This window comes from Cebidichthys violaceus, unplaced genomic scaffold (assembly GCF_023349555.1).
Source record: "Cebidichthys violaceus isolate CVI_PGR_0920_01 unplaced genomic scaffold, fCebVio1.0.p SCAF_3, whole genome shotgun sequence".
NCBI lineage: Eukaryota > Metazoa > Chordata > Actinopteri > Perciformes > Stichaeidae > Cebidichthys > Cebidichthys violaceus.
The window spans coordinates 12,947,332-12,964,515 of record NW_027176483.1 but is presented as its reverse complement, the minus strand read 5'-3'; the positions used below and the strand labels follow the sequence as shown (position 1 = coordinate 12,964,515).

Below are 17,184 nucleotides of genomic sequence, written 5' to 3'. Positions count from 1 at the left end.
AGAGCTATGTATACTTAAAATCAAGAGCTATGTATACTTAAATTCAAGAGTTATGTGAAATCAAACCTCAAGTCATTTATAGATCGTTTAAGAAAACACTGATTCTACATTTCATGATATTAAGCATATTCACAATTATTTAATATGAATTAATTTAAATTCTTTTGGGATGTGTTCATTTAAGATATCAATTGGAATCAAACTACTCACCCCAAAATATCTGACAAAATATGTTTAATTTTCAACATTGTTAATTTTAATTGTTACTTGTTATTTTGAATATAAAAACCCTTAAAATGTGTTTATTGATTTTTGTGGGGAAAAAACAATCAGACAGAACATTATGTTTTTTGTAGCAACCATTTCGGAAATATAATTTTCCTACAAGTAAGCACTGCCCCCTGTTGGCATTTGTTGACTAAACAAACGTATGTGATTTCACACAAATGAAAAGCTCACTGCTGTGCACAATGTTCAATTAATATTTTATTGTAACAATTCTAATAATTATTCTGTCTGTATTTATAATATTTTAGTTACTGTGGATTTTTTTTACTTTTTTACTTATTTAATATTCTTTACTGTTTTATAACTTATTTACTTATTTATAATACTTGTTTTGATCTTGTTTTTACTATGTCTCTTGTTTGCACTATCCACTATGCTGCTGTAATCCTGTACATTTCCCCACTGCGGGACTAATAAAGGATTATCTTATTTTATCGTATTTTTAATACCAGATATAGATATTCCAAATAGTGTTAAACCACATTTGAATCGCTGCCTATTCACTGAATTATTTTTTTAAACACTCTAGAGTTGTCTCATCACATCTATGCAGAGCTATATCGACAGGTCTGCTCTTTGCTGCTCTCTACGTTCACCCATCATGAAGCTCGTGACCGCGTCTTTAAAATTCAAGCGTGGCGAGGGGAGACTTTCGTGAACGCGCACAAAAGGCTTGACGTCACTGAGGCGCCCTGGCTCTCCAGAGCCGCTCGTACTGCTGCCAAAAAAGATGGGAAAATCAGATAGACAGCAATCGAGTGATTAACATAAAATGACGGGTTTGTTCTGCTGCTTTTCTGACTGACTGAGGATTCAGTATTGACACCGATTTGAGCTCCACCAGACCACGAGAGAGGTAGTTTGTTTGGAGAGGTTTTCATCACGGGCTATTGTGTTAGCGAGGAACAAATAGAGGTCCTGGTTGACCACATAGATCGGATGGACTAGCCTATGTTACGGGCAAGCTAACGATAAACGTTTGTACATTTCATAGTCTATCTATCTCCTTGATATTAACGAGACTCGCAGCTCGGTATGTCAGGGTGTGATTGAAGGAAATCGCAGCTTAAAATGTAAAGCCGTTCCGTTAAGTTTTAGTAAAACACGGTGTGATGTGGGTGTAGACTCTGTACCGTGTCGGTAGAAATGTGCAAAATGCTTTAACTTAATCCAGCGTGACACACATGTTACACCACATTTAATGAACCTATCACGTCAGGTACCCAGCCGTGTATTTCACGGACTATTTTTTCTATTTGCATTTAGTTTTACGAGCAGGAAGATATTTTTTCCTCACAATGTCCACCATGGACAATCCCCTGTTCCCTCCCTTGCTAACGGTAGTTTTAATCCATAGCGTCAGCACATACGGAAAAATAAACATTTGGAGCTTCAAGATGTATTCTGCAGACAACATATATACGAACTAATTGTACGTGTCAAGCAAACGACAACAATTAAAGACATAACTCGTAGTTAAAGGTATAAATGTTAGCCGGTGTGTTAAGGTAACGTTAGCTGCTACAAGGCCACGCAGACGTTACTCTGTTAAACTGTGGAGGAGACTCAGTGGAAAAACTAAATATGAAACGGACCATAAACTAGAATAATCAGATACCCTTCCGTACACAAAGCCTCCTGAAGTCTTGTCATGTTATATATTACCAGCAGTTTGAATCAAATTGTCCGTCAAGGCTGACAGAAGGGTTGTGAGCTATAATAGATATAGCATTCAACTTAAATCAGTGGCTCCAAAAATTCATCTGTACACATCTGTACACATCTCCAGGCATGTATATATATATATTTGACTGGAGGTGGATAGAGACCCCTTTAATGACTCCCAGAGAGGATCATAGACTGGGTGTTAGAATATAGGGTGCCTTTGATGCTGACCCAGCTGGAGTTGATACTACTTTGTCAAATTTACAAACATTTGGTTGTCTTATTAATTTATAACGGATGCTTTGTGTATGCTGTCACCAGGCAATTTATAGGGAACAACTGTGTTTTCTTTGCAGATTGGTGTATGATTTGTAACACTCCAATTGGAAGAGGAAAGTCTGTCAGCATTGTCTGTGGAGAGCATCAGACCTCTACGTTATCATGAACATTGTGCCCACTGTCTCCAGTTGAAGCAGGACCACCACCACATAGTCACACAGCAACAAATATATCCAAGAATACATACATATACTCAAAGTCACACTTCAGTTTTGCTGTTGGCTCCATTCTTCTATTTAGCAGAAGATGTACGGTAGTGCCCGCTCTGTTGGCAGAGGGGATGCCAACCATAGTGGTGGTAGAGATGGAGGCGGTCCCAGCACTCAGGGATCAGGCCGTTCCCCTCGCCTTCCCCGTTCTCCTCGAATGGGACACCGTCGCACCAACAGCACCGGAGGCAACGGAGGAGGTCCCGGAGGAGCAGGAGGCAAAACACTTTCCATGGAGAACATCCAGTCCCTCAACGCGGCGTATGCCACCTCGGGTCCAATGTACCTGAGTGACAATGAGGTTGCCATGGCAGGTGACCACATTCCCAAAAGTGGTGGGACGGTGACGACCATGGGGAGACAGAGGGTGACATATGGGTCAAGGGCCAGTAGCAGTGGAGTTGTGGCCGCTAGCACCCCCAACATCTCCACCTCAGTGCCTGGCAATTCTGTGCTGCAAGCAGGCATGATGGCAGGCGATGCTCTAGCTTTTGGGGACCACCACATGGCCTCCACTGTGCCCCACTCTCTCAGGCAGGCCAGAGATAACACCATCCTGGACCTGCAGGCCCAACTGAAAGAGGTATTTAGCTGGGTTCTTTTCTCCATGTTTGCAGATGTTCTCGATCAAGGATTTAACATTTTTGATAAGAGGTTGACTTGCTAGGTTCAACAGACCACATGTACAGTATTTATGTGGTATTCCTTTACTGTCTCAGATTCTGCGTGAGAATGAGATGCTGCGGCGAGAGGTGGAAGTTAAGGAGAGCAAGTTGAGCTCCTCCATGAATTCTATCAAGACCTTCTGGAGCCCAGAATTAAAAAAGGAGCGAGCTCTCAGGAAAGATGAGGTTTCCAAGATCACTGTCTGGAAGGAGCAATACCGCGTGATTCAAGATGAAGCACAGGTGAGTGGTCCCTTTTATTTAAACAGATAGAATAAATGTTTTTCCTAAAAATTCCAGTTTCTGATCTCATCAAGTCATTATTATCAATCTAAATGAAGTCATCAACCAGCTTGGCTCAGACATTTGTGACTGGAAAAAATGCATTTCATCCAGTGTGTCAGCTTTAGTACAAGTGTGCGTTTCTCTCTTTTTTTTCTCTGTCTGCATAGGCTAGAGGCAGGTTTCTAACATCTAGTTAATCCTCTTATATGCAGCTATATGCTCGTGCTTAATAGATGAAAGAGGCCGTAAGTCTGATGGCTGCGTTAGCATTTCTATACGTTTCAGAACTCACTGGATGTGGTGAACAGGATGAAAATGTGGAGAAAGAGCAAATTTAAAATTGTGTATATGTAAAGTAGCCGTTAAACCACTGCAGAAAATAAGAAACCAACTTTAAGAATATTGTGTCAGGTAGCAGTAATAAACAAGCTGTTGTTATATAGCACTTTTGATTGTGTGGCGTTCTAGAACATTTACTTATTATTGTTCTCTTTTGATTTATCGTAGGTTTTGGGCACATGTTAAGTGGTACATTTAGTTGAAATGATCATAAAGCAGATATATATGTTATACATGTGTCTATCAAAGGAAGTCTGTCAGGTGTGGAAACCCAGCATTTTAATATGCGTCTGTGTCAATTTTCACTTGTTTTTCTCCTCCTTGGCTCTGAATCTAAAGAATGGAGACGCTGGCTTTGTAAAATATGAGCTCCTTGTCCAGCAGTCTGTGTCAGCCTGCTCACATGTATACTGTGTGCACACATGTTTAATAACAATAAGTAATTAGATACAGTCTATTTTTACACCCGACAGTGTTTTTGGAGTTGTGCAAATTAAATCTCATTATTGAAGAGAAATCATTTGTTTCTCTGTGATTCTTAATGACTGGGCAGATGTGTATAATTTGCTGTTTTCACTCCTGCTGAGTCACAGAGTCACACTGTGGACTAATTCCCAGTAATGCCTGAGTAGCGCAGGACTAATCAGTGGGTGCTGTAATTTAAAGATGTCTGCTTTCATATGTCAGCCTCCACCTCCCATGCTGGCACACATGCAACGGAAAAACAGACACACACACACACGCACACACTCTCACTCGAAAGGCATTTGGCTAATTACAGCTTCAGTTTAACGGCATGCGCTCATTGATTGTAGGTCCAACTGTCCGTGGATAGGTCTGCAATTACATGTTTATGTGTGTAATTTCTGATTGTGTGCTCGCTATGCTGATATGTGTGCTGGTCCCGTCTTTTCCAACATCCCTACTACAAAACATTTATGGCCCTCATTCACTGTGATAAGTGACTGCTATTATCTAGTCTATAATAGTGAGGGATGACTGTCTTTCATTTCCCATTTAAAATAGAATTCCAAACAATTTCGTCAGGTACTCTCCTAATAATCATCAGTTTTTTGTTTTGCTAAATACTCTCTGGCACATGGTTAAATTTCAAATTTATGTTGTTATACAGTAGTACAAATGTAAGGGGAGCAGATAAGAGGGGAGAATCTCAAAAAGTATGCATCTCACACTGAGCACCTTTTAACATTTTGACTTGTATACAATTTGCCTCGTGCTTCGGATGATCTGTAAGGTGTGGCTCTCTGTGCACTGTGTCCCTACGAGTCATGACTTACGTGTTTGGATCACTTTTGTTGGTGCTTCACATCTCCTACTCTTTGTAGGGGGGTGGGTGAGCGGTGCAGTCACAGCAGTGAGTCAGCCTTAGTCACGGGGTGGAGAGGGTGATGGAAAGGAAGGGAGGAAGGGTTAGTGAGAAGAGAGGTGAGAGTGTTGGAGGGAAGAGATAGGTAGATAGAGTGTGTGAGGAGAAGAATAGTGAGTGCTGGTGGAGGGAGAAGGAGAGAATGACAAAGGGAGGGGGCCGGAGGAGGACGGAGAGAAACGAAGGCAGACACTGACTTCTTTCTTTGTTCTGTCGTCTGAAAACGCTCACAGCTGGTTCAGACCAGAGTGTAACACAGCCTCGTGTCACTGTCTCACAGCAGCTCTGCCAAGTGTCCGTGGCATCAGATGACACAAACAATGCAATACTATACTGGGCTGATTGTGTTTCACCACTTGCATTTCTCTGGGCATGAAATGTAACACTGTCCACAAAGCCCAACTGTTGGGGCTGCGTCTGTCAGGGCACTGCAGAATTTTCAGTCATGATTATAGGCTAATATTTAACATGCAGTAACACAATATTCTCCCAGGATCCCTACCCATAAAGTGGGATTGGAGCAGCCCCTGTGTTGATCAATAAGATTCCTTCACCTCATATACCCTTTTGTGAGTCATTTTGTAATAAAGTCTAACAAACAGGAGAACAGATAAACGTTAATGAATGCATGTGCACCGTTTTATTTCTAGCATCTCCAGATGACTGTTCAGGCTCTTCAGGATGAGCTGAGGATCCAGCGGGACCTGAACCAGCTGCTTCAGCAAGACCCCGCCATCCAAGGCCGGGACCTGGCCCTCACATCTGAACCCACGGAGGAGAACTACCGGCGACTACACGCAGAGCACGAGAGGCAGGCCAAAGAGCTCTTCCTCCTTAGGAAGACCCTAGAGGAGATGGAGCTAAGGATCGACACACAGAAGCAAACCCTGGGAGCCAGAGACGAGTCTATCAAGAAACTTCTGGAGATGCTGCAGAGCAAAGGTGGGTTTGTACCTCGGTACACATGTTTAAAGCCAGTTGATCCTTATAAAGTATCAACACCTCGGCTGAATGTTGAAGCCAATGCAGAACTGTGCTACGAAGCAGTTCTTCTGTTGGCCTATAGATTCCGATTATGTAACAAAACGGTATTTAAGTCAACAGGAATAGCGGCAAACTCTTTAAAATACTAAGTCAATATGTTTCTCCACAAACATGTTGTGTCCCAAAAGGTTTTCGTCTCAGGCTATCACTTAAAGCTAGGATGGTTGCCGCTTGCTTGATCCCCCTCAGCTCCACCCAAGCTCTCTCACTCGCTGGCCAAAAACGGGTTTCTGCGCTCCATAAACTAACCACGACGCATGCTTTAACTCAAGCATGCTTCTGAGGCTGGGAACATATCAGGGCGTCATGCAAAAAACTATGCATTGGTGATGTCTCCCAAAATACTTTGTCATGGTTCTCGGTGGCACAAAATATCAGCAATATCACATTGACAAACCAGGTACAGGAAACTAAGAACCCAAAACCCATAGAATAACTTGATGGATAACAAATAAATGAAATACTGTAGTTATTTGTTTCATGTTGGCTGTTGATTTGTGAATCCAGTGCTTTTAGATGTCCTTCCCTGCTGAACAGATGAGCTTTAGTTTGAAGCATAAAGTCTCAGCTGCTGTGTTAGCCTCTGCAGGTTAACTTTGTGGCTTATGATGCTCAGGTTGGCTGTTACGAAATAAACATCTTTCTACCTTCTCAGGGCAATCTGCCAAGGCATCGGAGGAGGACCAGGAGCGGACCAGGAGACTGGCTGATGCAGAGATGCACAGGCATCACCTTGAGAGTTTACTGGACCAGAGAGACAGAGAGATTAATGCACTAAGAGAGGTAATAGTATTACATTGAATTGATCTAGTTATGTTGTTTTCTCTCATTTATCCTCCGATATGAAACTGCCCATAGATGTTTTACACATACATGCAACATGTTCTTCTTTATCTGACCCAAAAAGGAGCTGCACCGTCGATACGAGGGAACCCCTGAGTCCACAAAAACTAAGGCTCTACAGACTGTCATCGACATGAAGGTGAGGATTTAAAAAGAGAAGTGTATACGAGTATGTTTGGGTTATGCTTGGTCACACATGTTCGATCTATGTGTGTGAACTCCTCTCCATCAACCCCTAGGATGCAAAAATAAATTCAATGGAGCGGGGCCTTAGAGACATGGAGGAGGAACTGCTCATGATGAAATCCAATGGACTTCTGAGCTGTGAGGAGCGGCAGGAGGAGATGAAGCAGATGGAGGTCTACCGCAGCCACATGAAATTCATGAAGAACAAGGTCTGGGAGATGGTGTTTAGTTTGACTGAACTGTTGTAGTAAAGCAGGACTAAGACTTCTCATGATTAGATGCTTTTCCTCGGCAGGGGTCCATCTTGAAAGTTTAATTTCCATCCCTCCCTCTTTCTTTCCCCCATGGCCATCTATCTTTTTTTTCAGATGGAGCAGGTGAAGCAGGACCTTTCCAGGAAGGACACCGAGATGCTTGGCTTGCAGACCAAGCTGGAGACGCTCACCAACCAGTTCTCAGACAGCAAGCAGCACATTGAAGTCCTCAAGGAGTCCCTCACTGCCAAGGAGCAGCGAGCTGCCATCTTACAGACAGAGGTACGCATTTCTATACACTCGTGCCCAGCTGACTTTGGAATTGGTGTAAAACAAGATCGAAACGACTTGTTCCTCCTACTTCTGACTGATAATACTGCAAACAAAAGCGCAGAAGTTCCCATATGTTTTACTGTTTTCTTTGGTTTTGTGAGCATGGCACAGGTATGGTCGGTGAACTGTTGTCCACCTTTCCCTGACCAGGTGGATGCCTTGCGCCTGCGCTTAGAAGAGAAGGAGTCAACTCTGAATAAGAAGAGCAAGCAGATACAGGAAATGTCAGAAGAGAAGGGCACACTCAACGGGGAGATCCACGACCTCAAGGACATGCTGGACGTCAAGGAGCGCAAAGTGAATGTGCTTCAGAAGAAGGTGATTTGGACTAAGAGCAGTTTCAAAGATCTTGTGTTTGTCTGAAACGACTGCATGCGTTCACGATGCTACAATATGTGTCCTGTGGCCGATGGTTGCTTGTGTTTGCTCTGCAGATTGAGAACCTGCAGGAGCAGCTGAGGGACAAGGAGAAGCAGATGAGCAGTCTGAAGGAGAGGGTAAAGTCTTTGCAGGCAGACACCTCCAACACTGACACTGCTCTCACCACGCTGGAGGAGTCTCTTGCAGAAAAGGTGAGTTTATGTCTGCACACACCAAGTTACTTCTCGCTGCAAATCGCGTGTATGTTTATTTGCAGCGACGTGTGCGTGTTGATTGGTTATGTCCGCGAAGGCAGCACGTGTGATCGTTCTCTTCGCCTCCCACTAGGAGCGCATTATCGAGCGTCTAAAAGAGCAGCGAGACAGAGACGACCGGGAGAAGACGGAGGAGATTGACAGTAACAAGAAGGAACTGAAGGAGTTGAAGGAGAGACTGAGCACACTGCAGGGAGACCTGTCAGACAGAGAGGTGAGAAACGGAGGGAGGAACACAAGCTCAGGCACTTGTTTACTGTGTTTCTATTAATACAGAGAAACATTACTGTCACTTTTCCCCCCATTAGTCTTACTTTACTATGAGTCATGGATGCCTGTATTAGATCCAATGTGTTTTCAGTCTCCTCAGTCCCATGCTCTTAGAGTTTGATCAGTTGGAAGAGGTTCATCTCTCTGTGTGTGTGTGTGTGTGTGTGTGTGTGTGTGTGTGTGTGTGTGTGTGTGTGTGTGTTTCTGCAGACGTCTTTGTTGGACCTGAAGGAGCATGCATCATCCCTGGCCTCCTCTGGCTTGAAGAAGGACTCCAAACTCAAGAGTATGGAGATCGCCTTGGAGCAGAAGAGGGAGGAGTGCCTCAAAGTGGAGAATCAGCTTAAGAGGGTGAGATCCTGAAAAAAAGAAACCAGGCAGTCATGTGCTGGCTTAGCTCTACATGACGCTACTAAATGTTTTCTTCATACGATTGCGATATAGTCTGTAATCTAACCCCTACCTGCGGCAACTGTAGTAAATACAAACGCTTTTAACTGGCATCCCGTCCTTTTGTCAGGCTCAAAACGCAGCCCTGGAAGCTCAGGCCAACACTGAGCTGGCCGAGCGCATTAAGAACCTCGAACAGGAAGTGGCCCGCCACAAAGAGGATTCTGGGAAGGCCCAGGCTGAGGTGGACCGCCTGCTGGAGATCCTTCGGGAAATGGAGAACGAGAAGAATGACAAGGACAAAAAGATCAACGAGCTGGAAAGGTGGGTGGAAACACGCACATTTCAGTTACTCTCACAAATCTTTTCTTTTGTAAGGATGACTGTTCAAGTAGATGCACTCGAAAGATGACTCTGCACCATGTCACTAAACAGTGGTTAAGGATTATGTGTCAGTATATGTGCATTTGGTTTTTTTGGGTTGTTAGCCCAGGAATAAGAAGTGTCGTAAATGTTCACAGTGTACAGATTTTTTATTTTTTTTGTGTGAAGTGTTGAATGATTGAGTCTTTTGTGTGCCGTTTGTTGTGGTGTGAAGCAGCTACATTGTGCTTTCTGTGATTCTCCCTGCTAGCTTGGTCTCACGACTGATGCAAATTTCCCTTCAATGACATCATGTCACTCTGGAGATTGTTGCCCTCAGCACATTAAATGGCATTTTAATGTAATTTGGACATCTGCCATTTTCAGTTCTTAGCCGTATTGCTTGTGCGGATGTGGGGAATGTTATTAGAAGACCTGCTATAACGCTGGTAGGTACAGCTGTAATAGTTGGCATAGGCAGTCCATCTTTCTGCAATTTTTGTCGATGTGTATGTGGTGATTTGTATCGTTGTAACTTAAAGTTTTGAATGTGTTTGAAGGAGCTGCACGCCAGTCAGTGGTTTGCATGATGACCAACTGAATATCATGTGTACTTTTTACTGATCTTTTTCTATTAACCATGAGATCTGATGACACCAGAGTCGCCACATAATCCTATGATGTGTATGAGCTCCCCCTCCTCCTCCTTTCTCTTTTTCTTCATATTGACTCATCTTCCTGGTCTTTTTTTTCTCTTTACTGCTTTCTTGTCTTTACACCGGAAATCTGTCACCCCACCAGTTTGGCCTCCAGGTTAGTATTTGCTCTGTTTTCTTTGACCTGCATCCTTATTCTTTATATTCTCTTCTCTCGTTTCTCTCTCTTGTTTCTCTCCACCTCTTACCTCTTCATAGTATATGGTGCTGCAAGCAGCTGCCTTGTCTTGACATATTGAACTCTTTGTCTTTCTTCTTATCATGCACATTTTACCTCTTTCGCCCTCTTATTGTTCCGTATTTCACCCTGAGTCAATACTGAGATTGACTCTTTGCAGGGCTGTCTAAAATCCTGCCAAAGCAAGTCTGTAAAGCTATAGTTGTAAATGTTATTTTACTATTTCAAAAAGGAAGGTTTTTCATTGGATCACATCTCTTTCTGTCCGCCTTTGATTTGAAGAGGCATTTTATTTGCTACCTGACAAAATTGCCTAAAATCATGACTGACTTACCAACATTCTAATTTGGTGCATATCTGTACTAAACACAACTTATTTGCACTTTTCCCACAATATTTCCATCTCTTTTCATTTAGAATGCTAAATAACATTTACATGTAACGTGGAACCATAGTCTCACTTTAACATAACATTTCCTCTTCCACGTATCCCATTGTGTCAATCCAGGCAGATGAAGGACCAGTCGAAGAAGGTGGCGTCTCTGAAGCACAAGGAACAGGTGGAGAAGAGTAGGAATGCTCGACTCGTGGATGAGGCCAGGAAGAGGGAGGACAACATGTCTGAGAGCTCCCAGCAGGTGAAGGTGTGTGTGTGTGTGTGTGTGTGTGTGTGTGTGTGTGGGTGTGGGGGTGGTTCGCTGTTATGAACCTTTCATTGGAGCAAAAGTTCACATTTGCTGGCACTGGCTTACTAGTTCAGCGCCCGACAAGCCACAATGTGACCTCTTTCTACTCCTGTTGTGTAGGACACTCTGCGTCAGAAGTCTGAGCGCATAGAGGAGCTGGAGGAGGCCCTGAGAGAGAGCGTTCAGATCACTGCGGAGCGAGAGATGGTGCTGGCACAGGAAGAGTCTGCCAGGTCACTCCAGGAGAAACAGGTACACAACTGCTCCGAAACAAACAATATTAATCAATCCAAAGGATCACACATACAGTACATGCATTATCTCTAAGCTCTATATACAAATAAAAGAAACGCCTTCATATACTGAGATGCTTTCTCCCTCATCTTTTTGCTCTCGTTGTTGGTGTTTCTCATCCTCTCTTCATCTCCCTCGCCTCCTATGGCCTCCGTCTCTTTCTCTGTTCTTTTATCTTTTGCTTTGTCGTTTTCTCTTGTTTTCTCTCCGCTACACACCACCTCTCAGAAGCACTCACTCAAACCAATGCATGAGTCCCACCTCGCCCACTTTCAGTGGTCTAAGGTATGAGCCCAAAATGCGTGACCGCCCATCAGTGAACAACAACACTTACAGGGGTGGACACAATAACGGCAACACCTCTACAATTCACGCAATGACACAACGACCCTGCAATACATGCGTTTGGGAAGTTTGATCATTTTTGGGGAGTTTGATGTTGATGGATTGCATTTTTTTGTAAGGTGTTGCTGTTTCCAGCTCGTGTAGTTTTTGTGTTGTTTTGTTTACCTGCTGTTTTCTTATGAAAAATAGCAATGCTGATTAATTGGTTGGCTCAAACATCAAGTAGCCAATAGAATTGATCATATGGGAATTCATTATTTTCTCCTTCATTCAGTCCATTGTAATTGAAGCATGTACTGATAACAAACAATGGCACTCTTGTGCCCTTTTTGAATGAATAACGGGTAAATGAAATGTTGTGCTGTAGTTTAATGGTATCTGTGCTAGTTGATCCCTAACCCTTCCCCAAAAGCCCACATGAATTCTGCTGCCTCTGCCTCTAATTAGAGCACACCAAGTTTATTTTCTTGGAAAAAGCATTTGGCTTTCACTGAAGGATTTGGGTAATCAGTTTTACTATATTCATGATTTGTGTGTGTGTGTGTGTGTGTGTGTGTGTGTGTGTGTGTGTGTGTGTGTGTGTGTGTGTGTGTGTGTGTGTGTGTGTGTGTGTGTGTGTGTGTGTGTGTGTGTGTGTGTGTGTGTTCCCAGATGGAGGAGCTGCTGGGGGCCATGGAGAAAGTGAAGCAGGAGCTGGAGTCCATGAGGGCCAAGCTGGCCTCCACCCAGCAGTCTCTGGGTGAGAAAGAGGCACACCTCTCAACGCTGCGAGCTGAGCGCAGGAAACACCTGGAGGAGGTGCTGGAGATGAAGTAAGAGACATTTACGCACGCACGCACCGTAGCGTGGAGCGGACTCTGGAGTATTGATTGCTGCCTTCATCTTGTAAAATGTCATCCTATTCTGGCCTTCCCCAGCTGGCAGAATGGTTTTCTGCAATAAATAATAAATGATAATTGAGCTATTTACTTGTGTGGTTAAATGCCATGTTGTTTCATTCCCACCTAACAGGCAGGAGGCGCTGCTGGCTGCAATCAGCGAGAAGGACGCTAACATTGCCCTGCTGGAGTTGTCCTCCTCTAAGAAGAAGAAGACCCAGGATGAGGTGGCTCTGCTGAAAAGGGAGAAGGACAGATTGGTGCAACAGCTCAAACAGCAGGTGAGGGGGCTGCTGGTATCCATGGAGGGCAACAACACTTGATTGAAGTGTTCCAATAGTTCAGGGAGCCTCGGCTAGATTGAAAACACGTTCATGTTCGTTTCCCGTTTATCTTTCCGACACTTCTCTCACACAGTGTGTTCACCAGTAGGGAATAAAACGCAGGGACTCTGTGTCCAAAATACATGGAAAGATTGGACACCGGATGTCAGTGACAGTTTTTTCAGTAACAATAGTTTGTGTAATCATCAGGCACACTTCAAAAGATACCATAAATCATTTCGCTCAATTCATTACACATACCAGATTTGAAAATGTTTAGGAAACATTGTTTAGCAGCCGTTAACAGAGGAGACAAACAGTTACAGAAACATTCACGTTTATTTGAACAACTGGGGGCATCTATTTGTAGCTTCTTTTTAGTTCTGCTGGTTTCTGTTGTGATTACGGGACTTCAGGTACATTGATGTTTCACAGACGGAAAAGCACAGCTGTTCATATTAAAATGAATGATAAATAGCTCAATTCTGTTTAGCTGCTTCAGTTTCAGGGTACTGGTAATGTACATGCTGGCTCACCGTCACACTGTAATGTCTTACTGGGACCCTTGAATAGAAACACCTGTGCTTTTATACCATGAGTCTAATTGAAAAAAGGCTTTTTGTCTAACACATGCTCACAAACCTCAGTAATGCTGCTTCTGAATGAAATGTAATTATAAGCAATGGCCAGGACTGCTTATGTATTTATTCTTACCATGTTTAATTTACAGACTCAGAACAGAATGAAACTGATGGCTGACAACTATGAGGATGACCATCTGAAGACCGCTCCTGACCAGACCAATCACAAACCCTCTCCTGATCAGGTAGCTTACCCATCCACCAGTTAGTCATCTTTCCATTGCACCCTGAACAGCTTCTCTAAAATTTCCATAATTTATTTATTAACAATTTAATGTCTGTTGTAAAGAAGGTTGACCTGATGCCTACTATCTGAAGGGAACTATGATTTTTGAAATGGAAGTTTTGTCTGCTTAACTTTTCTCTCTATACACACACTAACCAAATGTTCCTTTGTAATGCTGCGATTGGCTTACCTTGTGGATAACAGGATGATGAGGAGGGTATTTGGGCTTAGTCAACCTTTTGCCCCTCCCCTCTCTCTCTCTCAGACACTTTGTTCAGAAGGGTGAGCTCGTATGAAAAAAGCCAGACCTGTCTCACCTTTCCTCATTTTGGCTCTGTGACGTGTTCACTTGTCTTCCATTCATTGTGGTTCTTGTTGATGGTCATCATTGCTTGTTTTTTCCATGAGAGTACATCTTGCCACTCATCCTGTGCCTTGTTCATTTATTGCTTCTTAGTGGCTTATGGGTTAGGGTTCAGCGATGCCTGTTTTGTGCGTGTTTGCATGCACAAACTAAGAGGATGAGATGTGTTTTTGATCCTGGCTCAGTTTCATTGCCTCAAATGGAAGCATCTTTGCTTTGCATGTCACTGATTATAAGCTCCTCACACTTTGACCCACACCAACAGGTGTTAAAGTTTTTTTAACCTTCACGTAATCAGTAGCTTTGTAAGACACTTTGCAATAAAAATCCATAGAATAATGCACCCTGCTCTGATGTGAGATGGTGATGGCTTTTTATAAGCATGCATGTAGATGATCTTGTTTTGTTTTCATGCCAGTGGGGTCTTGTGCTTCAGTCATTCATTATGTTCAATCAATTCAATGAGAGCATAACACTTATGTGTAGTAATATTTTTTCGTCTCCTTGTCGTCGCCCCCCCCCCCCCCCCCCCCCCCACACACACACACACACACACACACTACAGATGATACCCCCTCTTCTAGCCCTGTCCCAGAACCGCAGTAAACTCAAGCTCTACATCGCCCACCTGACAGACCTCTGCATGACCGCGACCCCAGCATCCTCAGCCAGCTCACGCCGCCCTCTCACTACCACCACAGCGACCCGACGACTGGGAGGAGAGCTCCAGAAGATGAGTGTGGAACAGGTAAAGGAGGAACTATACCGTTATTCATATCTACATTGTAATTTGTGACCACCAATTTGGAACTTTTGGAGAGTAGAGATGACAGGTGTATTGGCATAAATAAAGCGTATATATTTCAAAATCAAGCTTTTGCTTCTGAATTAATCAGAATGAAAATTAATGTAATTAAGGGGAAATAAAAGTACAATAGAGAGAATGTATCAATCAAAGGCACAGGAGACCAGTTTTGTTTTTGAAAGCTTGATTTGAAAGTGGATGCACGTTAGAGATAATCAGAAAGTTAATTTCTATTTTTCGTCATTGCTGATGAAATAACTTGGATTAAATTGTTGAATCTTTGTATTAAAAAACTGTGAATTTGGGAGTCAAATCAGGCTCCAATGCTGTTTTTTCATTGCATGGTGAAACAGTCCCTTTGTCACTGACGTATCAGCGATAGTGCCTTTTCAAGGGAGATTGAATAAATGGGGAATTTCTCATCAATGTGAATTTTCCAGAAGCCTTTTTTAAATGTCAAACATTTCTAAATATGTATTTTTTTGAATTTTTTAGGGTGAAAATGCAGAGTTTTGTTGATTTGAAGGTCTGTTAAAATAAACTAAATTCATGCTTTTTCTCTCCAGTTGGAGAGAGAGCTGGAGGTGTGTGAGAAGGAGAGCGGAGAGCTGCAGGAGTACGCCAACTCTGTTCTCCAGCAGATCGCAGACTACTGCCCCGATTATCCTGGAGCAGGTTGTCAATGCCCTGGAGGAGTCATGCTGACAACGCTGACCTCAGAGATGACCCTGCTGACCCCATGGTCTTATGTAGTCTGTAGCTGAGCCCAGGTGCCCCTACCTCCACTCAATGAGGCTCATGGCTGGATGAGAGCAAACTTGGGCCTTGTCTCACCCCGCTGAGCCTTTCTTCTTCGCTCCCCTCTTCCACCCTGGGACATACTTTCACGACTCCTATGTGCTTTCCTGTCTCAAGTGTCTCACTATAAAATCGAATAGGGATGTTCACAAAGTCTGTCAAAATGTTTTCAAGTTATGGCAAATATCGGGTTACACACTTGCAGTCTCTTTATTTTAATGACAGCTGTGGCAGATGGCGGAGTCGCAGTGGGAAGAGAAGAACTAAAGTACACACCTAATCACATTATCAGGCATGCGACAGCATACTGGAGGCTCGTGAAAAGTTAACAGCTCGCCCGTAATGCATTTGTGAACTCCCCAGAATTCGATTTTTGCTTGTAGTATACTAAATACCTCTAAGTCTGGGACAGGTGCGTTGGGAGACAAAGGATATGAGATGAAAGAAGCAAACTTCCGCACAAAGTCTTGGAGTATACTGCCAACCTTCCTCTCCCTAGACGTAGTCATTCACAGCAGGAACTGCTAGATCATGCACAGTTACCTCACCTGCAACTATCTCAGTCTTTTACCTCTTAGTTGTTCTTTGCATATCTTTCAAGTAAAAAGGGGTAAATGTATTCCTCACATGGGCAGGAAAGCACTTTTTGTCTTGGAGAACTAGGGAGCTGCTACATCTAGAAGGGAGCCGAGAGGAGCTCAGTTCAGTGGGTAAATAATGGAGCCATGTAGATGCTTATTTTGTATTGTAGTCAGTGTTCCCCAACTAGTAGTTGACTCGCTAGTTAGAAATACAGCTACCGGTGGCCGAACATCTGAACACTTAGGAAATGCCACATTTCAACCAAATATAAATGCAGCACGCTCTCCAAATGTTTCTACTCCCGGCTTGGATCTGTGGATCTGTCATTGTAGCGAGGATTAAGATGTAGGTACCTTTTCCTGTTCATCTGTGGCTGGGTTACTGGCATGAGAGGGGGATCTTTGGCACGGCTCAAAGGTCAGCTTTAGTTACTTAATGTTCTCAAATACAATGAGAGAGAGAGAGAGAGAGAGAGAGAGAGAGAGAGAGATAGAGAGAGAGATAGAGGAGAGAGAGAGAGAGGAGAGAGAGAGAGAGAGGAGAGAGAGAGAGAGAGAGAGGAGAGAGAGAGAGAGAGAGAGAGAGAGAGAGAGAGAGAGAGAGAGAGAGAGAGAGAGAGAGAGAGAGAGAGACTTTTTTCACTGAGACGCATTCAGTTTTAGATGGTTTTGCACACGACGTCCACTTGTTTATGAGGTATGCAATGTTTCTTTTGAGAACGTTCTAGTGGCCTTGGAGCATGAACAGAGATCAGTACTGGACCTAATGCAGGGATATTTTTTCCTCTAAGGCATGATGTAAGATCCACTGATCACTCAGTCTCATCCAAAGTTTCTGTAGATGTTACTTAAAG

The 17,184-nt window shown here is 43.3% G+C and overlaps 1 protein-coding gene across 1 annotated transcript; it reads left to right on the top strand.

The window, feature by feature from the left end:
- Positions 1-972: 972 nt before the first annotated feature.
- LOC137881317 (ELKS/Rab6-interacting/CAST family member 1-like) lies at positions 973-16,814 on the top strand. Its single transcript, XM_068723208.1, is given in 23 exon segments — positions 973-1,144; positions 2,310-3,084; positions 3,221-3,409; positions 5,828-6,119; positions 6,877-7,004; positions 7,129-7,203; positions 7,304-7,459; positions 7,619-7,786; positions 7,988-8,155; positions 8,272-8,409; positions 8,546-8,686; positions 8,953-9,093; positions 9,263-9,456; positions 10,898-11,033; positions 11,196-11,327; positions 12,366-12,526; positions 12,726-12,873; positions 13,646-13,741; positions 14,712-14,787; positions 14,790-14,862; positions 14,864-14,894; positions 15,518-15,613; positions 15,615-16,814. Coding segments are annotated over 22 exon segments (3,327 nt in total). The 5' UTR covers positions 973-1,144; positions 2,310-2,538; the 3' UTR covers positions 15,657-16,814.
- Positions 16,815-17,184: the final 370 nt, after the last annotated feature.